At 41.9% G+C, this 26,595-nt stretch overlaps 1 protein-coding gene across 2 annotated transcripts in view; it reads right to left on the minus strand.

Annotated features, from left to right (window-relative positions):
• Positions 1-13,870: 13,870 nt before the first annotated feature.
• Positions 13,871-26,595, minus strand: part of LOC306844804 (BMP/retinoic acid-inducible neural-specific protein 3-like) — a 36,774-nt gene continuing 24,049 nt past the window's right edge. For both annotated transcript variants that reach the window (XM_079377178.1, XM_079377177.1), the window contains exon 8: positions 13,871-15,766. In XM_079377178.1, the coding sequence (XP_079233304.1) occupies positions 14,650-15,766 (1,117 nt within the window). In that variant the 3' untranslated portion in view covers positions 13,871-14,649. The remainder of the gene's footprint in view (positions 15,767-26,595) is intronic.

The following is a 26,595-nucleotide window of genomic DNA, read 5'->3' on the forward strand; positions in this document are numbered from 1 at the left end:
CACTGTACTTCTTTACATCAGAGAGTGGAACCCTCTGACATGCACAAAGAAACATGAAAGTGCATAAAGATAATATAAGTATGAGCCCAAGTCTTTGTTATTGCACTTTGTACGTGCACAAAATTAATTTTTCATATCCACTGTTCTGACATGAGGGTCCTCATGAATCTCCAGAAATCTAAATTTTGAGACTCTAACTTACTAACTCTAACTCGAAGTTATTTACACATAGACATTATTTTATTAACTATTTAGATCTGACTGCCAATTAAATATTTATATGACAAATGAGACAGTTTAAGTATTAAAAACCTTAAAACAAGGATGGGTGAATCTTACAAAAACATGTCACATTTAACCTCAAAAACATAAAAAAAAATATTTAAATCACCTTAAAGGCAGAATAACAAATGTTTGCTTAATGTACAGTATTAAAACTTTTATTTTATTTTATTTGTGTGCTTTTATAAAATTCAGATTTATATTTTTTTGCATTGCAGTAATGAATAATGGTTAGTGGAATTAAATGTTATGAAATTATGTTCAAAATGCAATATACTGCACTATAATGTACATTATAGGTATACATATTATTATTTATTTTGGGTGCAAATATGACCTAGACGTGTTCTTGACTGGATTTATGAGATTTACCAATATACGCATTTGAGTTTGTTTTCCAACAAAATCATAAATATTCAAGGACTTCTTTTGAGAGAAAAAAATCCTGCACATTGTCATGATTAAGGCTTGCTTGTTCTTAAACACATCAGCAGGACATAAATCCACACTCCCCAAAGTGCTCATTTAAGAGCCCATACATTTTATATTTTCTCTGTCTAAACCAGTTACCACAGGATTCACGCTGTGTGAGGCAAAACACAAAGCGATATTATCAAGTATTTTTACCCTCTAATTATTCTGCCTGTTTTGCTTTAGAGTACTTCAGAGTCACAGACACAACAAGTGTTCTGAATGTTGCCTTTTAATGTAAAATGCAACGAAACAAGTCTCTTAAATCGCACCTTCCACACCAAATGGATATATAGCCCTAGTGCCATCACATCCCAAACCACTCTGTATTTATATAGCAAGTGGTATAATAGAAGATAAATTTCAGTGCATATGTTTGTCTCTGTGAGCTCCTTGAGTGAAAACAACCATGTGTGTGATCTTGTTTTCATCAAAAGCTAGCAGGGCAACAAAAGGAGATGAGAGGAGAAAGAGTGCCTTCAGATGTGCCTAGACTACCTGAGGTGTCACTGATATCTCTCAACTTGTGCAAATCACCTAATGAAGACAGCTTTTGAAAGATACAGCTTCTCTCAGATAATTAAATATAATAATAATTAAAAAAAAATCTCACACAACCTCTTCCACCAAGCACATGGCGTGCGGGGGATGAAAGCTTGAAGGGTCTGATTTAGTAATGGAAGGCCTTTTGCTTTAGAAACCAATCCGTAGGCCCCTGGAGGAAACTTATGCAAAAACTGTTTGCCTACCCAAATCATTGTCAGTGACTTTTGTCATTCCATGGATTTAAAGTGATCTTTGAACTTCTTTTTATGCATTTTTGCCCTTTGAATGCTGATAGTTTAAGGAAAAAGCAGGATGGCCTGATTTTGTCGTTTTATTTTTTCCCAAAGTGAATATAGCACTTCGGTCTCTAGTGAAACACTATCAAAGAACACAGAAAATCAAATCAAAAAGAAGCGGAAAGAGGAATATTTCTTGCCTCTAGAAACACTCATCTGAAGTTAGGGATACAACTGCTAATTTAGGTCCTCCTGACAGGAAAAAGTAAGCACTCTTCAAAGCCAGCCTGGAAGTCTTTGTCTGCTTTAGCGTCAACATTCCAGCTTGTTTCTCCAAGGGAGAAGAAATAATTGGCTGCATTGTGTGAGGTATATGTGTCAGATCTGATAAGCGATACAGCCATGATGTACATGAAGACATGAAAGAGACATGGAAGACGACTCTCTTTTGAACCTTCAGTGTGGTGATAAAGTATGCATCCATATTTAATGTCTTGATATGAGATATTGCAGAAATGTGGGTGAGGAATCTAGTTTTTCAGACGCCTACACCTGCAACTTTTTCCCCTGGTGGCTGTCCCTGTTTGCGAGATGTGATTTGTGCGCTTTCCTCTGTTAACGTTTCTATTATGCTAATTAACTGTGGTTTAACACTTCTAAGGAGACTTCAAAGCTCAAGGTACGGAAAGTTCTGACAAAAGAAAGTGGCAGGTTGCAATATTTTAATCCCTGCTGGCTAATTTTTAGTCTTAAAGGTTTTTTTTTTTTTTTTTACATTTTGCACTCTTTTTTTTCTGACAAACTCTTTATTCTTCTATTTAATAGGAGAGATGTTAGTGTGACAACAAAACATTTTTACAAGTGTTAGTGACATCCTGCAACATGAAAAAAGGATTAGAATCTATTTGTACATGTCTCTTATTTATCAAGAAAATATATTTGTCATGACAACAACATTTTGGGTTTTGAGTAAAGATTTATTATTAAATTAAGAAAATTAAACACATATGCTTTAACTCTTGGTGATATTTATGCACTATAAAAGGATTATTAAAAGAAAAAGATCTTACAAAATGTCCAATAATCATTAATCCAATGTATACACACATTTCAGAGTAGTATTTTAAAAAACCCTAAATTATCAAATAATTAATATGGATTTATTTGTTAAAATGTTCTGACACTTCTGTCAAATATGAATCGCTTACTGTATATAATTTTTTTTTTAACTGAAGTGAAAATATAGGGAAAATGGTACAGTCTAGCCAACTCAACTTGAACTAATGTGTTAGAAATAGAAAGTGTAGCCCTGAAACTGAATTCAGACAGGGTAAAAATAATAAAATAAAAATAATCTCCCTTTCACAGTGGAGTGTCAGAGACGGTATTGGGCATAGATTATTAATTCAGAATTTAGCAACAGATAATGAGGATTTTGGGCATGTTTAAGAGCACATGGCTCTCTTATTGTTACAGTATCCTGACAGCCTCATAGCTACAAACAATATACCCAGCAAGCTCCAGAGCATGTCACACAGAAAAGGAGGAATGGGCACTCGGTGCGTTCTGCAGTGACAGCTCAGAGTAGTTTTAATAGGCTGATAAAATGCTGACTTGAGCACACAAAGAAGCTACGGTGGTTTCGCAGTGCTAGGCCGACTGATAGAAACTGGTCTCTGTCACAGGTTTTATCATCTGATATGTTTCTTCGCCATATTTTTACGTTTCTGAGAGATAATGAGGAGCAGGCTGAACCTACCTTGGCCTTATTCACGCTTTCTTGAAACCAATACAAATGAGGTTTTGTCATTGAAAGTTGAAGTAAACACTGGTGACTTTTACACTTGCAGGTTGTAATTTCATTTGTTTAGATGCTATGTTTAGTGTGCTAATTGAAATTTTATTTAAAGTGTCACTCATTTTCTCTCCTGACCATAATGCTTTGAAACCTGTGTGAGGAAGTGAACACCAGAGAGCTTTCGTCTGTAACGATAAACGGATCTAGCTGCTAATTAAGCTGTTTTCAAACAATTTGATATCCTCAGGAGAGACTGTCAACTATACATTTCGCGTTCAGCCATTTGCAATACCTCCAGGACATCAGCATAGCTGTCAGTTTACGTCCACCATAATGACTGTAATCATGTGTAGCTATTGTTGAGAACCAATCTTTCTTTCTGTCTCCTTCCACCATCTTCAAAAAGAAAGTTGATAACTTACCTTTTTACTAGAAGGTAGGAATATTCCTTAAATTTGATGCCTGAAATCCCTTCAGCAAAACTTGACTCTGTATTACAACACATTCTATTCACTTTTGCTTGTTTAATTTCTGAAACTCAAAGTAAGAAAAATTGGTTTTGCTTGAGGTTGAGTAGTTTTTTTGTAATAATAGATAACAAAACAAACTAATAGATCAAATATAGCATAAACCACACATTTTTCTACAGTAACAGCCTCCACACACACACACACACACACACACACATATATTATTTATGCTACTTCGTGGGGACCGAAGTGTGTATGTGTGTGTGCGTGCGCATTTTTGTGACAAATGAGGACTAAATTTGTATAATGACACAGGTATGACATAGGTATTACAAGGTGAAGGTGACTTTTCAGGATATTAACCCATGTCTCCACTTTTCAAAACGCTTATAAATCATACAGAGTGAGTTTTTTCGGGGGAAAGTTGAAATTCACAGTCTCCTGTGAGGGCTAAGTTTAGGTGTAGGGCAATAGCACATACATTTTGTACAGTATAAAAACCATTATGCCTGTGGGATGTCCCCACTTTTCACAAAAACAAACGTGTGTGTATGTGTATGTATGTTATAATTTGTAATTGTTTATTAATTACAAAACCTTACATAAGTTTGGGGTAAGATTTTACATTTTACAATGAGAATTTACTTGATCAATAATACTCAAATAATAAAATAACATAATTTGTTCAAATTATTTTTTTTTTTAAATGTAATTTATATCTGTGATGGCAAACCTGCATTTTGATGACATATGATCCTTAAGAAATCATTCTAATATGCTGTTTTGTTGCTCAATAAATATTTATTTATTATTATTATTATTATTGTCAGGGTTCTGTCACTTCGGTCTAGTTTATTCATGGTTTTGTGACAGAGCCCTGACACTCCCTTCTTGTCTTGTTTTCTGGTGAGTGTGCTCAGGCCGTGCGCTCTCTTGTCTGCGTGCTCTGTTTCATGTTGGGGCGTGGTGTTCGGATCCCGGCACTCCTGTCTTGTTCAGGCTCAGTTCTGGTTTCGTGTTGGGGTTCGGACACTCACGCTCCAGGTTTATTCTTGCTGTGGGAGCGTGCGATTTCGAGTTCGCTCGGGCCGTGCGCTCCTCTGTCCGTGTGTTTTGTTTGGCACGCAGTTCGGGTTCGGCCGCGTGCTTTTTCGTTGTTTTGTTGCACGCAGCTCGTTCTTTGGCTGCGTGCTTTCTCTTGTTTTGTCTTGTTCTGTGTTGCACGCAGCTTGTGTTTTTACACTGGATGTGTGCTTTCATGTTTGTCATGTTTTGTGAACATGCAACTTATGAGTCTCCTCATTAGCTGCGTGTTCGTGTCCTGTTTTGCACATGGCTAGTGATTTTGTTTTGCTGGCCATGTGCATGTGTTTTTGTTTTGTGTGAGCACATGGCTTGTCTTGTTTGGTTCTATGTGCCATGTGCTCTCATGTCAATTGTCTTGACCCCACCCATCTTGTTTCCTGATTATTGGTTAATTTGCCCCACCTGTGTTTCCTCGTTTCCCTCCTCATTTACTCCCTTTATAATCTCCTTGTGTTTGCAGTCCTGTGCCAGTTTGTCGTCGATGTTACCCGGTTTGAAGTATTGCCCTGCCCTGCCAGTCTGTTTTCTCCTACGGCGTAGTTTTTGTTGTTTATTTAATTTATTTGTATTAATAAAGCCATTTTGCCTCCTGCAATTGAGTCCTTGCTCTATCCCTTCACCCACACCTGACAATTATAATGTTGAAATTAATTAAGAAATCAGTTTTATTTCTTCAGGATTCTTTGATAATAGAAAGTTCAAAACAGCTATTTTTGGTAACAATGTAAAAGACTTCACTGTTGCTTTTGATCAATTTAATGTATCCTTGCTAAATAAAATTATTAATTTCTTTAAAAAAATAAATAAATAAAATAGATCATATATGAAATAAAAAAATCTTACTGACCCCAGAGATTTGAATTAGTGTATAAACACACACACACACACACACACACACACACATATATATATATATATATATATATATATTCAAAGTAACATTTACATAAAGTGTGTTTTTAGTGTAATGTTGTAGTTTGCAAAAATGTTTACAAATGCAAATTGATTAAACTTTGAATTTAATTTCTTTTAATAAATAGTATGTAAATATTAAACATGCAAGATATTAAAGTAGCCTACTGATTAATGATGTTACTTTGCACAAGCATGTAAATTTAGGATTAAATTCCAGCATACTCCACTGTTATCCATTCAACTAATTGATTATGATTTGTGACAGAAGGCAGTGCTGTCATAGCAGTGTGATTGTAAAGAGTGTTGACATGTTCTGCCATTTGCTTTTAGAGCCGGTTACAGAAACATTCAAACCTTTAGCGCGCTACTGCATTCATCCAGCTTTCAGGCATCTGCCAGGAGCCGCTCATTAGGGGGCTTGCCTGACTACTGTCAGCCCGGGAGTCTCTCTCGTGTAGTTGAGCAGCCATCACACCATCACCATCCTCCCACCTCTGTCCCCTCATTGCTATCTTTCCTATCTGCACCAGGCTTGTTAAACAGAGCCCCACATTAGTCCGGCTTCTCCCTCCATAGAGGCTCGCAGGCCTGTCAGCCCTGAGGTTTAGTTAATCACTCAGTGAGATCAGCCCTGCGCTCGGGCCCCGGACACTAATAGAGCGACGAGTGAGACTCAAACACAACATGAGGGCCTCGTTAGCACAGCAGGTATTTAAGGAAACATTCCATTTCAAATGAAAGGATAATTTATCTTCTCGCAGAACCATGGGGCCCTTTTTGAGGGATGGCTATGCGTCATCAGCACCAGTGGCATTGGGAGGCTGTAGGCTTGCATCGTTGACACCATCAATTTGACGTTTAATAAATATTTCCGTGGAATAGCTGTATATTTTATCCCCAAATACACAAGTCATTTTGTAGCGTTGGGGGATTTTTGCTGACTGCCATTTTTTTCCTTTTTTTAGACTCAATAGTGATATAAATATACAGCAACCTCTCTCTGCAGTCCAATGTTGGTCCAGCTAACTGATTCAAAACAGTGTGAGTGATTCAGCTGGAGTGCGATTCAGCTCTCTTTCACTCTCTCAAAGCGGCTTCACATCAGCGCATCTCCTCTGCAATACGAGCTGCTGCACGCTGTCCAAGGTTTGCGCTCGCATTTCAGGACAGATGTCAACATTGTCACTTGCTTAATCGGCTCATTGTTACATCGTCACAAAAATGTGTAATTTGCATGTCTTTTTAAGCCAATTGGTACTGGCGCTCTCCAGAGGCTGTTTCAAGGCTGAGCGCTCACAATCACATCCAAAACCGCCTAGCGAGTATCATATTGAGTTATTTTTCGTAGTTTGTTGTTGAGTTTAAGAGGCCAAATACACACAAAATTACGCAAAAATGGCCGTCCAGGCCAGTATCCAGGTTTTTTCTTAAGTAAATGTGAACAGCTGAGAAAGAAAACGCATGTGTATAGGCTATGGATCCGTGCATTATGACTTGTGAGAGCAGAGCAGTTCACATGTCGCGTATTTTGCGTGCACAGGTTCTTTGTTTCAAATGTAGATGTACCGCAAGCGCGGCCATTATAGAGGATTTTTCATATTATGCACATTATAGGTCAGCATAAACGTCTTTCATTGGCGCGTGAGGAGGGGGATCCACAAAATGAGGTGCGGAATCTGATTTCGGAGGTGCAGGATCCGGCTTGTTCCAGCACAAATTAAGCCCTGCTTTAACTACATTAGCAAATTTTTCTATTTAGTTTTTCTTTAGGTAGAAACTCAGTAGAGCTAAAATATAACTTTTTATCATTTAGTAGTGTTGTTAATAGTGTGTGTTTGTATATATATATATATATATATATATATAATTGAAATGCATGAGATTATTATTCAGTAATTACATGAGAACTTGAAGTAATGGCATTGCTATTATGACATCTTCAATTAAAATATGTGCAATTAAATATGTATATATTCATATGCATGTATATGTCATAGAATAAATATTTTATATTTATGTATTTTGTTTTATATAATTTTACATATTGTGCTATTACAAATACATTTCAAGATTGTTTCTATTGATTTCTTTCTCTCTTTTAAGGTAGAAACTCAATAGTGCTATATATTTAGTGCTCAATAGTGCTATATATATAGTGCTAAATATAACTTCTCCCAGTCCAATATTAGTCCAAATTATAGTGCTGGCCAACAATGATGTATGCAGTTCAAACATGTCCTCATAACTAACCCACGTGTTCCCATTGCAAAATCAATACACCCGAATTAGAAATCAAAGCTGGAAGTCAAGAAAAAAGTCACAGGTATTCCATATACTGTAAAACATTTTTCAGCTCTCGAGCTCCATATGTATTACTCTCCAGTAGAAGATGCCACAAACACATTCCTTTATTTATTAAAAAAGAGCCAGAAGCTGAACAATTTTAAATGCACATTGCTCTAAAAAAAGACAATGTGGTCCCCACAGGTAGAACGTTCCCTCAGGTGGGGTCTCAGTGGTCTTGGGTGTTTGGTATTATGCCATATTTTTAGAAAGAGCATCACAGTGTTAAAATGTCGTATATGTGCCATAATGAACTATTCCCCGACTTCCCTCGCTGTTTCTCGGGCATTAATCCACCCGCTCTGTCACGGCAGCACCGGTCCCTTCTCTCATTAGTGCTGGCAGGTATCAGAATGCAAATAATGAGGAACTGCCCGCCAGTCAAACTACATATATATGAGAGCGAAAGAAGGGGATTGGGAGTCCAGGAAGTGCCAAGAGTGAAAAGCAATCATAAATGACAAAATGCCCAGGAGAGCACTCCTACATGCACTAACTGCACAGTGACAAGCCACGTGCCTTCATTTTCGCTGGAAACGGTGCCGACTTTCCTTTCAGTGCAATGTGCCAATCAGCGCATAATGTCACTCTCGTCAATGATCGGAATTAGATGGGGACAAAAGACTGGAGAACGGTTTGCGCCACTCATCCTCAGAATTCCCTTTCATTTTGTTTACTGTATGGAGAAACGATGACATGCAATACAAACAATTATTTTTCCACCCTGTTGATTTCGGCTGACACATTCTCTAGGGAGGGAAAAAGCCAATTTTCTGTATTTTCAAGTATGTCTCTGCATGGCATCGGGGTGTCTCTGTTGGACGATTGTGCGTAAAATCACTGCAATTATTGCAGGTGGTACGTGCAGCTTAACCAATGCGCAGCTATACTACTGTATGTATGCATTATGAATTTGAGGTTTTGACTAACTTAGTGCAATGAAGCTTTAAATCAAATTACAAAGTACATCAAACTCCTTTTTTTCCTCTCAAATGAAATGTTTCTTGGCTCCGGATGACATCCATAAAACTTGCATTTAAAAAAGACTGCAAAGTGCAGACTGCTGCACTGAAATGAATTAGATACTAGGACATTTTCAAATTATTATTACCTTCAGAATGTGATACACAATATATAAACTTTATTATTGCAGTACACATAAACCTTAAAGCCGCAAAGTTAAAAATGTCGCAGGGAAGCGTCTGGATACAAATGAGGTTTGTGCATAATTCCTCACGCTCCTAAAAAAGTTAATGGGGATTGTCCTGTTTAATTGCCTTCTGTGCACACTGGTGCATGTTGTACAGAAAGGCACCAATCTGACAGGAAAATGAGAGTTGCACTAATTACTTCTGAAGCACTTTTAGACTCGTTGTCTGAAAGAGTAGGCAAAAAAATTGAAAATTCTTTTAATTTGAAAAATTCAGGTTGCCTATCCAAAAGCAGCATAGTTCATCCAAAAATGAAAATTTGCTTAAAAGGTATTTATCCTTACGTCATCCAATGTGTCCAATCAGAATTTGGATAAATTTATCATTACATTACTTGATCACCAGTGGATCCTCTGCAGTGAATGGGTGCCGTAATAATGACTGGTCCAAACAGCTCATAAAAGTCAAAAAGTCCAGTCCATCAATTAATGTTTTGTTTAGTGAAAGCTGTGTATTTGTAACAAACAAATTAATCATTATGATTTTATAAGCTTCTTTATCCATAATATTGCTTTCTCCAGTGAAAAGGTCATCTTTCTTGAATCAGTAGAGAAGAAAATGCACAGTTCAAGCACCGTTTACAAGCAAAAACAGTTCTAAACAAATATGTCAGTGGATTTTGATATGAGAGGACAAAAGGGAATGAATGTTTTCAATGATGGAAGTTTTATGATTATGGACAGGTGTTTTGTCCAGAAGCAATGAAAAAAAAAAGTAAAAACACTTTAAATGATGGATTTGTTTCTTACGAACATGCAGTTTTTCACTTGACAAGATGTTAATTAATGAACTAGAATCATATGGTTTACTTGTGGATTATTGTGATGATTTTATCAGCTGTTTGAACTCTCATTCTGACGGCACACATTCACTCCAGAGGTTCCATTGGTGAATAAATGACGTAATGCTAAATTTCTCCAAATCCAAGACTAATTTTTTATAGGTTTGGAAGAATTTTGGAGGGTTTTTGAGTCAATTGCTCTATCCATGTGCCTTATGCATTACATATTGCTTGTTCACACGTGGATTCCTGAGAGAGTCACATCTTGTTTGCATTGCAATCCATTGCTTATTCTTGTTGAATGTGTCTTGGAAGACATTTACACTTGGTCTTTTCATCATCAGACAGCTACTAGAACAGCAAAAAAGCACAAAGTGTAAACCCTCTATGTTCTCTGTTATTATGACTCTGTCACATAGATTAGAACTCTATGCTTGGAATCTTCAGCATGTTAAACAGAGTATACTTGGCAGACTTATTTATTCTTTTAGATTAATTACGTAGTTGCAGTACAGAACCTAATTGTCAGAAAGTGTTTATTGATAAATATATTGGAGGGCTGCAGATCAATGTGAAAACTCTTTTCGACATGCCTGAGCGATTTTTCTCCAGAGCCTGTATCACCACCATTAGCCACATCTGAATGCCCTGCTTCCAGTTCATTAAATATGCTGAAACGGTTTCAACACTGGGCCAAATCTGTGTCTTTCTTGATCCAAATGGAGCTGATGAGCTTTGATTGAAACTTGGATAATTCCAGCGAGACACACATTTATTTTTGGCGTGTAAAATCATTACTTTTTAGGAGGCCCTTTCAACAATTACATACTCTCGATGTTAATATAACTTTCAAACAGAATTGCTTCTTTATGTGCTCAGATGCTTGTAGTCCATTAATTTAGTTTTATTGCCACTAAATTAGTTTCACTTACCCCCTCAGGCAGCAAAATGTAATGTGCATAAATATAATTTATGCCCCTAAACATTTGCACTACAAATATGCAGCTCACACAAATGTCAATTACCTGCCATGTGCAGCCGGCGCACTCTCATATAAAATGGATGGACTTTAGACCATTTCAAGTTAAGGGGGAGTTATTCTTGTTAGAAACGACCCCACATTGCTAGGGCACCTTGTGCTAGATAAGATAAAGTTACACAGGAAACGATTTTCTTGGAGATTTTATTTTTTGTGTTACAGTGTCACCTTCACCTAAAAAAATCGTTCCTACGCTATTGCACTTTCATATTATCTTTTAGTGCAACCATTACATTTATATGGGAGAACATATTCGTTTCGCATAGGCTGGGGTTCAGTAAGGAGATGGTGTCACTTTGGGAGTTTTTCTTGATTGTGCTTGTGTGATGAACTATGAAGAACACAGAATGAGGTTGCAAAAATTGCTCTTCTGGGGAACATTGAGTTTTCAATAGAAGGAGTAAAAACAAACAGTATAGACAGTTCACGGATCGTAGATGTTTGTAGTATGTAATAGGAATGATATAATGTAGAGAAGTTGTATTTGGAGGTTTCTTTTAAAAAAAATATGCATTTTGGGGTTATTTTTGGTATGTAGTATTGAACTGTTGCAAAAATTTAACACCATGACACAAAGAAATGAACATAAATCCTTTAATTGAATTCAGGATGATTGTGTGTGTGTGTGTGTGTGTGTGTGTGTGTTTTAAATGTGCTATTTTTGTATATATATAGTAAATGCTAGATCTGAGGAGACCATATATATTATACATTTTAATAAAATCTATAAAATATTAAACCTTCTATTAGCTGAATTGAGTCTCCTTAATTGCAGCTGTAAGTGCTTGAATAGTAATAGGTGGTGATTATTGTGCCATTGTGAGGGCAGCTTTTCTTTCTTCGTAATTGTGCATTTAACACCTATTTGCTTTAGAAGTGATGTAGAAAGACTGACCCTTTGTTCTGACCCCTTTATAAATGTGCTCCTATGAAACAGCTCTAATGAAAGTTGGAAATAGTACTAGTCACAAATAACAATTATAGTTTGTTGTATAAAGTGCATACAAGTAAGAAAAATATAAAGAGCTAGTTCACGCCAAAATAAATATTCTATCATTATTTATTCACCCTCATGTCATTTTAAAAGGAAATAATTTTCCTTTGTGGAACATAAAAGGTAAATTCGAAAATGTCCTGGCTGGTTTAATGAAAGTGAATGAAACAGGAGTTGTCAAGCTCCAAAATGAAAAAAAAAAAAAAAAAAATCACCATAAAATTATCATAAAATTGGTCCATGACTCGTGCACTTTATTACAAGTCTTCCATATAACTTATAACTCTGTGTGAGAAAAAGGCCGAAATGTAAGCCTTTATTCAGGGATAATCTTCTACCCCGGTGGGCTGTTAACCATTGTGATTGGATCATTGAGCTTTAGTTTTCATTCCCCGTAATTGCATAAGAACATTATTCAAACTTTCTCCTTTTGTGCAACATGAACGAAAAAAAAAAAAAGTAAAAAAGTAATACAGGTTTGCAAAGACATTGCAATTGTGATTAAATAGTGACAGAATTGTCATGTGGGTGAACTAATCCTATAAGAACGAATTAAATTACAGAATTGGGAGTCATTGCTTTTTATGAACATCATTCTAGTAATCAAGAATGCCATTGATTAGATTCCCACTGAAATTAATTTAAGAAAGCCACAAGAACTGGTAATGCCAGCCTTGGGTAGTAAAACACATAAACCACACACCTTTTTAATATGAGACTCAGTTATTGTGGTACACTTGAGTATGGATGCTGGAAGTAGCATTTATGAATCCTGAGCAAGCAAAATCCATCAATTTCTAGGAAGACAGAAGACTGCAAGAGAAACAAACATCTAAGAAAATTATCCCTGCTGTCTCCCAGCTAACATACATTTGTTTACTGTAAATGCACAATTTCTGTATTTGGCTAGGCGGAAATCATTCTCCTGTCATTGTAGAACTGGATATGCAGAAAACAAGTCCCTCCAGATGTGTCTGATGTGCAATATGTCCCAGTTGTTCATCACAAAGATTCAGTCATCATATTTGTGAACTGCATTCCTGATAACTGCTTTCCGTAATGCTCATTAGCTTGGCCCCTTCTGTCGCCCCTTTAAATGGATGTTTTTGCTGGGCCTCTTCTCTGAGACGTATCACAGCTGACTAATCAATAACTCATTTAACTTTTGGTTATCTCCAAATGAAAGTAAGTCGTCTAACTTTTTTCTTTTGTGGCGGTTTCACTATTTGTTCCTTAATGATGTGGCTTACTTCGTCTCAAGGTGATCTTATGAAAAAAGTTGAGGAACTAGTCATCAGGTGTTTATGCCAAAGCATAAACAGTCGAAACCGTTTCTACGAGGGCTTTGCTTTTAATGTGTTTTTTTTTCTCCAGACATGCAGGTTGTCAAAGCTTTTCTCATAGATGAATTGGCTCTCTCAAGGAGAGAATTGTCTGCCAGCTTTTTGAAAAAAAAAATTATGGATAGGTGAAGAGATGTACTACTATTTACTAAAAACCTTCTCTCTCTCTATATATATGCAGTCTAATAATTTTTTTATTTTAATTATATATAAATACTTGTTTATTTAAACTTAAGACTGTACATGTGTGTATAACTGTATAACTGTACATGTGTGTTTAAGACTCAACAGATTCTAAATAAAACCTCTAAATAAAAATATAAGTTATGTGGAATTCAAACAATTAGAGATATTTACAGACGGCACATAAAAATGACTTTTATTTAGAGTATTAACAAATTCATGTTCTATACATTGTATGGACATTACCTTTGTAACTTTTCACAAATAATAGATTTTATAAAAATAAATGTACATGAAACAGCATATATAATAAGTACCTTGCTTATGGTGTTGAGATTTTTCAACAGCTTTCCTCCTACATTCATATTCCAACGAATACCATAAAAATAGTTTTAAGCATCAACAAAACCATCTATTGTTGATTAGGATACTGATATTTTTGAGAGTTACAGTGTTGACAGACAGCATAGAAAAGGCGAAAAAACCTAAAATAAGTCGGAATTCTGCCCAGACACAGCAGGAACCCCTGATTACACTAACAAGGTTTGGCTCACCATGTGTTTACGGCCTCTGTTATGCTTGCAGAGAAAAAAAGAAGTGAAAATAAAAGTCACTTTAAAAATCAATAGACTGTTTCTGGACGAGTCCTACCGCACACATTTTTTATCAGGACAGGGGTCAATGCTAAATTCTGCAGAAACTGAAATGAGGTCATCAAGCTATGAGTTATTGTAAATTATCATTGCAGTTAAGAAAAGAAAAGGCAAAAGGTTTGGCCATTCTTCTGACGTGGCCCATTACATTAGTGCTTCAAACCAGAACTGTGGCATCACCATCAACACTGTATCCCAGCAGCTGTCCAATGTTTTTTTTATTTCCGAATGTATATCAGGCCGTTTAACTACAGTTACTGAAGTAGCTACAAATATACTGCTACCTTGCAGTGCCTTTTTAGCTACATAGTTTGGTAGTTTCATACTCCATCGAGTTGGGCTGCTTGGCACTGAAGGCCTGAAGAGCAGTCTGGATTCGGACCACATCAGTGGTAGAGAGTTTAAGACGGTGGCGTAATAAGCAGGCAAACAGATCCAGAGGTTGTTGGCCCGGTGGAGAGAGTCGGTTGACCCGGTCTCGGATCTCCAGCAGCTGGAGCAAGGCCGAGTCCTGCGAGCCCTGCGTGTACGGGTAGTCCAGCTGCAGGATCAAGTCCTGAATGGCATCCGGATCAAAGTGCATACTATATCCGAACACCTGCATACTGTTGATTTTCATGTAGCCTAGGTTACGGGACGAATCCATGTATTCCAATGGCTCAAAATGGACGCTGCCGTTCCCCTGAGCCGATGCCGTTTTGACACGGCTCCTCAGGTAAATGTGTACCGTCTCAAAAAAGGTCTTCCACTTGTTTCCCAGAGTCAGGGTCCAGTTATAACAGTCAAGCGGGATGTCTAACTTGGTCCTTTCCCAGTCAGGGTAATTGTTCTGGTCAATTGGCATGATCCAGCTCTCAGAATGACTACCTCCAAATGGATTGATGTAGACGGACAGCACGGGTTCCAGGGTGCTGTTTTTAGTAAGGCATATCTGAAGGGAGATCCCTAGGAGCATGTGAACGTGGCTAGATTTGAACTTGTTGCTCTTCAGCGTCAGCAGCATTCTCTTCCTCCAGCTGGGATCGAACCAGTTGTTGAGTCTGACGTCATTGCTTATGAACATGGCGTGAATACTGATCCGCCCGTCTTTCTTTTGCAGCAGGTAGCGCAGCTCCATGTCCTGAAGGTCCGTCTCGAACCCGATGTAGTTGTCGGTAGAATCCGGGATGGTATTCCTACAGGTCCCTTGGCTCAGCATGTAGCCTGGATTGCAGCTGGCACAGCGAGAGCGGTTCTCGTAGGAGCAGGAGGCGCAGTGAGGGCCGTCGCCTACGGAGCACGGGATAACACCCTGGCAGGATGGGTGCTCGTAATGACAGGAGCAGGTCCGCGTTTCCTCCATGTAGGAGCCTATCTGATTGTTCTCACTGCAGTACATGATGGAGAGGATATACTTCAGCCAGTAGCTGAGAGGCCTATGGTGAAGGAATGAATGTGATAAGTCAGATTGTCTCCAAAGTTGTAAATGATACTCAGTTTCATCATAGATAAAGTCTAAAGATTAAGTACTGTGAGTAGCAATATTAGAGATGTCACAAGAATTAATCAGGGTACTTGAAGCTCATGGGAACATGTTTTAATGTTTTAAGGCCAAGAGCCTTAGAGCCTAAAAGCTTTTTTAGACGGTACACACGCACAAAGTTTGTTAAACCAGTAACCAGTAAGCCAAAAATACATTGTATGTGTCAAAATTTTTCTTTTATGCCAAAAATCTTTAGGATATTAAGTAAAGATCATGTTCCATGAAGATATATTGTAAATTTCCTACTGTAAATACATCAAAAAGTAATTTTTGATTAGTAATGTGCATTGCTAAGAACTTCATTTAGACAACTTTAAAGGCAATTTTCTCAATATTTAGATTTTTTTTTGCACCCCAGATTCTAGATTTTCAAATAGTTGTATCTCAGCCAAATATTGTCCTATCCTAACAAACCATACATCAATGGAAAGCTTATTTATTCAGATGAAGTATACATCTCAGTTTCAAAAAATTGACCCTTATGACTGGTTTTGTGGTCCAGGGTCCCATTTCTTCTTTGCACATCAAAAGTTCAAATTAAAAACACATCATCTACCAGATAGGAGTAATTGCGAGTATGTGTATGTGTGTGTGTGTGTGGAAAGCAGCTGAACAATAAAATAAAGTATATACTGTATAAAAAAAGCTGACATGAAAGTACTTTATTCTTTGAAAAATACATTTTTTTTCTCATAATAGATGGTTTTAGAAGAAAAATGGAAAAAATCAATACTTAAAAAAAAAAAATAACACTAGACACTAAATTATTTCCAAATAATTTCATCCATTTTAAAAGAATGAAAAAATGCCATCCTGCAAAAATTAACATAACATGCATATTCAGACACTGTAATGATTCTCTCTGAAGCCACTGGCAAATGAACTCAGTGGAGTGGATCAGCATGATCTGTCACATGGAGTCAAATTGTAAACATCAACTAAAATGTACTCGCATTTTCCATTTCACTTTGTTTTTCCAAGCACAATAACAGTAAAAATTCAACTCATACAGCATTTATAAAGTCTAAGTTAAAATAGTAAATGACGTCTGTGTCATTGTACCGAGTCTGTGAAATTAAGCCATACTGGATGTAATTTTTGACACATTAATGTCACAAGTTAAAAATCCTAACCGAAAGATAAATCATAAACTGAAGAGAATGATATTTGTGCATATTTAAGGCCCAAAATATTCTTAATTCTCCTCTGAACTGGTTTATAGATAACTCATTATTTTCAAGGCTTGGCTTATGCGGCAACACTTCTTTTCACAGTGCAAAAATCTATTTCAGCAATTGCAGAGTCCCTTTTGTTATGCTATCCTGTGAGATAGCCGAAGATTTTCATTGCCATGGAATTTCCACTTGCGCAGAGAAAAACAGTTTACTCTGGATTAAAACATAAGTGATGGCAACAGAATGTATAAATATTCATGGCACCAGGCTGCCTGAGAGACAGTCAGTATGCAGGTGGTTGGCAATGGAGGAAATCTCAGCAGCCTGTCAGCATATTTCACTGACAGCGAAACGGAAATTCACACCAGAGACAAAACATGCGCATGCACATTTATTCCACGAGAAAACAATTTCTCGAAAATTTCCATATTTTTAGACCGTAAAAACATCTGATGGAAGAACAACAATAGCTTAAATAAGCATTTTCGCTCCTCTTACGGAAAATTACAGCCATGAAGGAATATGCATTCGTCAGGGAGTATAATCACGTAAAACCAAAAAATCTGATTCAGAAAGGTAATGTATTTGATTATTTTAAAGCACCGATTCTGTTTAAAGGTATAATGAAAGACAAAGTAATATAAAGCAAAACAAACCGTCAGATGCATAGGAATGCATTCTATGAAAAAAATCATCAAGCTGTTGATAAATTCTGCCTGACAAAAGGAATGAAAAAAAAGTCATTTAAAGGAAGTGTGAAAATCAAATAAATCAAGTGTGAATGATGAACTGACAGAAAACAAAACAGTAAATCAGGAACTCAAAAGCAGTCTAATAAAATGTCTTTTCTATTTGTCTGCTTTATTTTTCTTGCTGCAACTTGAATCATATGTTATCAAAGAAGAAGGATGCTCTTGAAGATAGATCAAGGCAGATTGCAGATACATTTCAAACGCATGCTGTTATTGTTCTCATGCCCTAGACTCCTCAGTCCCGAGATAGGAAACTTTGGAAAGTATGAGTATACTGTACATTTGGACTTGAGAGCTGATGTTATTCTCATATATGGAAATGTTTGTTTTCACCAGTGCTGCAAGATAAAGTCAAGTAAAAAACTTTTCCTGTGTTTACTTCACATTTTAACTAACAGGTTTATAAGAATAATATTAAAATAATCATTAATTATGCATGCTTAATACCCTAATTAATCATGTAATTATTTCCTGAAGCTGCTTGCACATTGTTGTTATTGCAATATGTGTTAGTACAATATAGACACTATAATAACGTCCAAATATCTAGTATACTGGTCAAATGTTCACTCTAAATTGGTTTAATAAAAACATCAATTTATATATATTTTTTTCCACTGCAAAATCTGCCATTTTTTTTATAACAATAACATTGTACTATACATTGACAAAAGTAATATTTCAGGTAAAATATGCAATCCTTTAAAAAGTGTCTTTTTAAAATGTCCATTCTATTATTTTTATGCTGATTAAAAATCATTATCAGTATAATCAGTAAATTGTATAACTGTTGCTGCATTCCAAAAAAAATATTAATTTTCCAGAATATTACGTTAAAAAAGTATTACCTGAAAAATATTTCAGGTAAAATATGCCATCATTAATTTGTTATTATTATTTTTTATGCTGACAATTTTTTTTTTACCAATTATGATCTATTGCCATACACCAAGAAAATATAAAACACATTTCCAGTATACTTATGGAAGCTAGTTTCTGCCACTGAATAAAAAAAATGTAATTGCAACTTTTTATATCACAATTCTGAGTTTTTTCTCTCAATTGTGAGTTTACATCTCACAGTTTTTTTTCTCAGTATTGCATGATTTAAACTCACAATTGCAAGATATAATGTCAGAATTGCAAGGTATAAAGTTACAAAATCAGATTTGTGTGATATAAACTTGCAGTTGTGATTTACAAAGTCATTGCATATAATCTCACAATTTTGAGAAATAAAGTCAGAATTGTGAGATATAAACGTCTCGGTTACGTACGTAACCCTCGTTCCCTGATGGAGGGAACGGAGACGTTATGTCGTGACGACATTAGGGGATTTACTTGAGAGCCCCGACTGCCTCTGATAAGAGAAAAAGCCAATGAAATTTGGCTAGTGGATTTTGCATACCTGAGCCACTCCCCGTGCATACGGGTATAAAAGGGCGACAGGTGCATCCACTCATCAGGTTTTCCGCTGAGGAGCCGAGAACGTGTCCCTGGCAACCAGCGATGGTTCAAGATTGTGGCATGGGGACATAACGTCTCCGTTCCATCCATCAGGGAACGAGGGTTACGTACGTAACCGAGACGTTCCCTATCTGTCGGTCACTACGAGTTATGTCGTGACGACATTAGGGGTCTATGGAAAGCGCCACAACCTGAACCCCGTCACGACCTTGTGGCATGCAGATGTTGACAAGCTAGCGCGTGACAGACAAATGCGATGCGAAGGTCGCAACCTTCCCGTCGCCCCAGCGCAAATTCGCTAACCTTGGTGCCCGCAGGGACCACTGAGTACATTGCTGCTGGAGATAGCCAAGCCGCTGTTCCTTTCCCCAGAAATCGGAAGGGATTTCGACCTTCTATGAAAGACTGCTTCAAGTCTTTCCTGTTTGTTGCTACAGCCCGGCAGTAACGACGGGGAAGCGAGCCTTCCGGAGAAGGGCGCTACGGAGGCCACACCCTGCCCGAAGGGAGGTAACGTGTGGAGACACTGGTATGGACTGGCCCAAGCCTGGGGCAGTGCTACATACGCCTGGACCCTGGGGCAGATCCTACCTAGGAGAAGGGAGGAAGGCTGCCAGCAGGGTCTGACAGAGCTCTGTCAAAGGGAAGACACGGGTTTACCGTGAGGGAAACCGTACCGTGGATGAATACACATGTGGGATCACCCGAAGGGAATCAGGCCACACGGGCACCTAGCCGAGTACAGGGGCTGACCGGAGACCCGGGCAAGCTAACACCGGTACTGGGCCTGGCGTCAGACTGCTCCGCCCAGCCTGACTGCCGGGGGTGCTGGAGGAACTCCGCCAGGGTTCGCCGTCCGGGGAACTAACTGGAGGAGAGAATAGGCGCTCGTATCCCCGGGTAAGGGGGAATGGCGCAGCAAGCGTGACACCGGCCAACTCTTCCCGCCACTTACCTGTTACCCAACACACGGGAAGAGACTGGCTCAACGCGGAGACTGTAAAATCTCGCGAAGGTGTTCGGTGTCGCCCAGCCCGCAGGTCTACAGATTTCTGCCAAAGAGGCGCCGTGCGCCAGCGAATAGGAGGAGGCAACACTCCGTGTGGAGTGAGCCCTCACCCCGAGGGGGCACGGCTCGCCTTGGGATTGGTACGTCAAGGCGATGGCATCCACTATCCAGTGGGCCAACCTCTGCTTGGAGACAGCCTTCCCTTTCTGCTGACCTCCGTGGCAGACAAAGAGCTGCTCAGAGCTTCTGAAGCTCCGGGTGCGGTCCACGTATATGCGCAGCGCTCTTACGGGACACAGCAACGCCAAGGCTGGGTCTGCCTCCTCCGAGGGCAGTGCTTGCAGGTTCACCACCTGATCGCGGAAAGGCGTGGTGGGAACCTTAGGCACGTATCCAGGCCGGGGTCTCAGGACAACGTGAGAGTAGGCCGGCCCAAACACAAGGCACTCTTCGCTTACCGAAAATGCTTGAAGGTCCCCGACCCTCTTGATGGAAGTGAGCGCGGTCAGGAGCGCTGTCTTGGCCGACAGGAATTTCAGCTCGACTGAGTCCAGCGGCTCAAAGGGACCTCTCTGAAGTCCAGCCAGGACAATAGAGAGATCCCAGGAGGGCATCAGGGGTGGCCTAGGAGGATTTAACCTTCTGGCACCCCTCAGGAACCTCACGATGAGATCGTGCTTCCCCAGGGACCGGCCGTCCACTGCATCGTGATGGGCCGCAATAGCAGCCACGTACACTTTCAAGGTGGAGGGCGACAGCCCGCGCTCCAACCTCTCTTGCAGGAAAGAAAGCACCACTCCAATCGTGCATCTTCGGGGGTCCTCCCGCCGAGAAGAACACCAGTCCGCGAACAGACTCCACTTCAGCCTGTGGCAGGCCACTCAAGTCTGCCGCGTCCCATCCAGGAGCCGCACATGGCGGTTCCACAGAGCCGGACGCGGGTGCCGTATGGTGCCGAGCCCCTGAGAAAGAAGGTCCTTCCTCAGAGGGATGCGCCAGGGAGGGGCTGTCGCGAGGAGGGTGAGTTCCGGAAATCAGGTCCGGGTGGGCCAATATGGCGCAACCAACAAGACCTGCTCCTCGTCCTCCCTGACCTTGCACAGTGTCTGTGCGATCAGGCTCACTGGGGGAAACGCATACTTGCGCAGAGCCCGAGGCCAGCTGTGTGCCAGTGCGTCCGTGCCGGGGGGGGGCCTCGGCCAGGGGGAATACAGCTGGCAGTGGGAGGACTTGCGGGAAGCAAACAGGTCTACCTGAGCTTCCCCGAATCGACTCCAAATCAGCCGGATCGTCTCAGGATGGAGTCGCCATTCTCCGGGGAAGTGAGCTGTCGTGAGAGCGCGTCGGCTGCACGATCGAGCTCCCCCAGAATGTGGACGGCGCGCAGCGATTTGAGCTGTGACTGACTCCAGAGGAGGAGATGGCGGGCGAGCTGTGACATGCGGCGTGATCGTAGACCTCCCTGCCGGTTGATGTACGAAACAGCCGCAGTGTTGTCCGTGCGGACCAACACGTGCTGGCCTAGGAGCAGTGGCCGGAACTGCTTTAAGGCCAGATGCACTGCCAACAGCTCTAGGCAGTTGAAGTGCCAAAGCAGTCGAGGCCCCATCCAGAGCCCCGAGGCTGCCTGCCCGTTGCATATAGCGCCCCAGCCCATGCTGGAGGCATCTGTTGTGACAACAACATGCCGGGACACTTGTCCTAAGGGCACCCCGGCCCGTAGGAAGGCAAGGTCCGACCAGGGGCTGAAAGAGCGGCGACACGATAGCGTGATGGTGACACGACGTGTCCCGCGGCGCCATGCCCATCTCGGGACCCGTGAGTGTAACCAGTGCTGAAGTGGTCTCATATGAAGCAACCCGAGCGGCGTGACTGCGGCTACGGATGCCATATGCCCCAGGAGCTGCTGAAACTGTTTCAGCGGAACCACTGTCCTGCCTCTGAAGGAACTCAGGCAGTTCAGCACTGATTGGGCACGCTCGTCCGAGAGACGTGCCATCATACTCACAGAGTCTAACTCCACACCGAGAAAAGAGATTCTCTGCACAGGGGAGAGCTTGCTCTTTTCCCAGTTGACCCGAAGCCCCAACTGGCTGAGGTGCCGGAGCACCAGGTCCCTGTGACCACCCAACTGTTCTCGCGATCGGGCCAGGATGAGCCAATCATCGAGATAGTTGAGGATCCTGACGCCCACTTCCCGTAACGGGGCAAGGGCGCCCTCCGCCACCTTCGTGAAGGCACGGGGAGACAGGGAGAGCCCGAAGGGGAGGACCCTGTACTGCCATGCCCGCCCCTCGAACGCAAACCGTAGGAACGGCCTGTGTCGAGGGCGAATCGAGACATGAGAGTAAGCGTCCTTCAGGTCGATCGCTGCAAACCAATCCACGGAGTGAACTCATCTGCGTCAACATCTTGAACGGGAGCTTGTGTAGGGCCCGACTCAAGACTCGCAGGTCCAGGATTGGCCGAAGGCCACCGCCTTTCTTGGGCACGATGAAGTAGGGGCTGTAAAAACCCCTGCCTCATCTCGGCTGGAGGGACCGGCTCGATTGCACCCTTTGCCAGAAGGACAGCAATCTCCTCGCGCAGGACAGGTGCATCTCTGACTGCCACCGAAGTCTCGAGGATGCCGCTGAACCTGGGCGGCCGCCTGGCGAACTGAATCGCATAGCCGAGTCGAACTGTGCGAATGAGCCAGCGAGACGGGCTGGGTAGCGCAAGCCACGCCCCCAGATACCGTGCAAGCGGCATCAAAGGCCCAATCGACGTGCCCGCAGTGGTGCAGCGAGGGGGAGTAAGGTTGGATGGAACAGAAGGCAGTGCGTTCTGACTCATCCCCACAAAACTCCCTAAGTCCCCGGGGGGACTGGCTAGAGGTGCGCGGGGAGGCATCGCGTCCCCAGACCGCACTCTCTTGGCCACTGGCAATATGGGTCTCGGGTGAGAGTGAGGAGGCATTGCGTCGCACACTGTCAGCCCGCAGACCTGGGAACCCGGAGGGAAGGGAAATTGCTCTTTCTTTGACAATGTGGGTACCACTGGCCCTTGAGCCAGTGGCGGAACAGAAAGAAAAGAAAACGCAGGATTCTCCACCCGGCCCTCCTCCGGGGGAAGGAGCGACGCTAGCCTCGTCGTCTCCTGGGAAAGAGCAAATTCCTCCATCTCCGGGTTGTGCGCGTCAGGGCCGCTTTGTCGTCTTCCTGGAGGACTTGGCGGCCGGCTGAGGCGCAGGGGGCGCCGCACTCCTGCGAGAGGCTCGACGCACCGGCCTAGGTGACGACTCAGCACGGGGCGGAGCAGCTCTGGAGGACGCAGGAGGGCGCCCACGGCGACCAGCAGACTGGGGCCTGGCCCTTGGGCCAGCGGTGGCAGCTGGAGCATCCCGCCGTTTAGGGAGGATGTGCTGAATTGCCTCCGTCTGCTTTTGTACTGCCGAGAATTGCTGGGCAAAACCCTCGACAGTGTCGCCAAATAGCCCCGTCTGGGAGATGGAGGCGTCGAGAAAGCGTACTTTGTCGACGTCCTTCATCTCGGCCAGATTGAGCCAGAGATGGCGCTCTTGGACCACTAACGTGGACATCGCCTTCCCGAGGGACCGCGCCGTGACTTTCGTCGCCCGGAGAGCGAAGTCAGTCGCCGTGCGCAGCTCCTGCATCAACCCCGGGTCGGGACTACCCTCGTGCATTTGTTTTAGTGCCTTGGCCTGGTGAACTTGCAGGATGGCCATGGCATGCAGGGCAGAGGCGGCCTGGCCCGCAGCGCTGTAGGCCTTGGCGGCGAGTGCGGCCGTCAGCTTACAGGCTTTGGACGGGAGACGCGGACGATTCCTCCAGGTGGCGGCGTTTTGCGGGCACAGGTGCACCGCAACCGCTCTCTCCACCTGGGGAATATCCACGTACCCCCTGGCCGCCCCGCCATCGAGGGTAGTGAGGACGGAGGAGGGAGACGAGCGGCTTCTGGCCCGAGAAAGGGGCCGTCCACGACTTCGTCAGCTCCTCATGCACCTCCGGGAAGAAAGGTACCGGGGCAAAGTGCGGCCGCTGGTCGCGTTTTGCGCCGATGAACCAATCATCCAGCCGCGAGGGCTCGGGACTGGGCGGTCTGTTGACCTCCAGCCCGATACTCACGGCTGCCCGGGCAAGCATGGCCGTCAGCTCTGGGTCCGGATCGGCAGTGGCGACAACACCCGAGGGGGGCAGCCCCGCCGATCGTTCATCCTCAGAGGACGAAAGCCCATCCCCCGATGCCGCGATCGACATCTGATCCTCGGGCGGCGCACCGAATGAAATGCTGGCGGCCCCGTGAGGCGAACCAGCGAAATCACTCGGGAACCGGACGGAACAAGCGCTGCGGGAGGAGTAAGAGGTCCGCGGGGACGTGCCCGGCGGAGAAGCTCTTACCGTCACCCTCAGATCTCCCAGAGCGCCAGCCGGCGGTCCTCTGCTCGAGCCAGAGAGACCGGGACGGGTGGCGGCAGAGGGTGCCAATCCTTTCAGAAAGGAAAGGCAAGAACGCAGCGTTGCCATGTTCATACGCCCACAACAGGCGCATGACTCATCCACAAACGCATCTTCAGCGTGCTGGATGCCCAGACACTGAAGACAACGCTCGTGACCGTCATCCGAGGACAGGAAGCGACCGCAACCAAGAGAACACGGACGGAACGGCATCTTTAAAAAGACGCGAACCGCCCAGTGTTTTAGAAATTTGCTCTTTCAGGTGAAGTGCCCAGGGGAATCGCTGCTGCAGGGACACCGCTGTCTGCACCGTAACGCCACCCAGGAACAAACTTCGAGGCAGACGGCTTTGTGGAGATCTGATCTGTTTTGAAGATTTCTCATCCACTCGGCTCCGAAGCAAAAATCTGATGAGTGGATGCACCTGTCGCCCTTTTATACCCGTATGCACGGGGAGTGGCTCAGGTATGCAAAATCCACTAGCCAAATTTCATTGGCGTTTTCTCTTATCAGAGGCAGTCGGGGCTCTCAAGTAAATCCCCTAATGTCGTCACGACATAACTCGTAGTGACCGACAGATAGGGAACTGGTGTAATAAAAACTGCAATTTCCTTTTTTTTTCAAATCTGCGATTTCCTTTTTCATATCAGTAAAATTGAACATTGACGAAACCAATATTTCATAATATTACTGCATGCAGACATAAAAAAACAATGTATTTTCTATTTTTTTTTTTTAATGCTGACCAAAATTATTTATCAGTTAGTATGACCTATCATTTTTATAACTGTTACCATGCATCAAGAAAATATAACACCAATTTTCCAGTATCCTCAATGTTTCTAGAGCAAAATTGCTAATCTGATAATCTAATTGTCCCTTCCAAGGAATAAAGTATTTATCAGAGGATTTCTATACTTTGCTGCATCTGCAGTACATGACGTCCCAGAGCACCCAGCCAGCTTAAGTGATAATATGGGGATATCTGAATAGTATGTCTTTGAGAAGTCAATATGAATATTAATGAACCAAGAACTTTCAACTGTGTAGCTGATCATCGCTTTAGGCTTCGCTTTCACCTCATCTGACTCAAGTAGTTTCCACTTGACTTGGCTGCTTGCGTGGTTAGCATAATTCTCATTTTTGCACAGCCCTGACCCTCTACCATCTTTGAACACTCAGTTTCAGACCTCAGTCGTGAACTTTCTCCTTCCACAGCCCTTACCAAAGGCACTGCATTATTATGCCAGTGCAGAGCCTATAAATTACCTGTTTCCCCGTGTCTTCCATTAAAACACAACCTGCACTTTAGCCTAAAGATGGGAAGATAAAACCTATTCATCCACTAACTCCTGAAATGATTAGATGGGACAGTCTCTATCATTTCAGAGAGGCTGGGACTTCAGCCAAGGTTAGACTTAACACAATTATGCTTGCCACAATTGCCCTCAGATATGGACTGAGTAGTGTGTTAAAGGCATTTCTTAATTAATTTGTTCAGAAGACATGCATTTTAAATCTCCTATTAGTTCATCCATTTGGAAAAAGATCAAGAATAAAGATTCAATGCAACAGCACAATATATGTATGTGGCATCTTGAAAAATAAAGATGTTATAGGAGAACCCATGGTTTGGCCTTTGGATTTTCTTAACATTTTGTGATTCTGTGAAAGAAAAATATAATAATATTTTACAGTAAGGTCTGCTAACATCCGTTAATGCATCAGGTATCATGAACTAATATTAAACAGTACTTTTACAGCCTTGGGTAATGTTAATTTTTACATATATATTGATACATTTTTAATATTTCAAGTTTTGTAAGGGTCAAAGAGGGGTTTTCAAGCATCAAAATTTTTAA

This window comes from Barbus barbus (genome assembly GCF_936440315.1).
Source record: "Barbus barbus genome assembly, chromosome: 25".
NCBI lineage: Eukaryota > Metazoa > Chordata > Actinopteri > Cypriniformes > Cyprinidae > Barbus > Barbus barbus.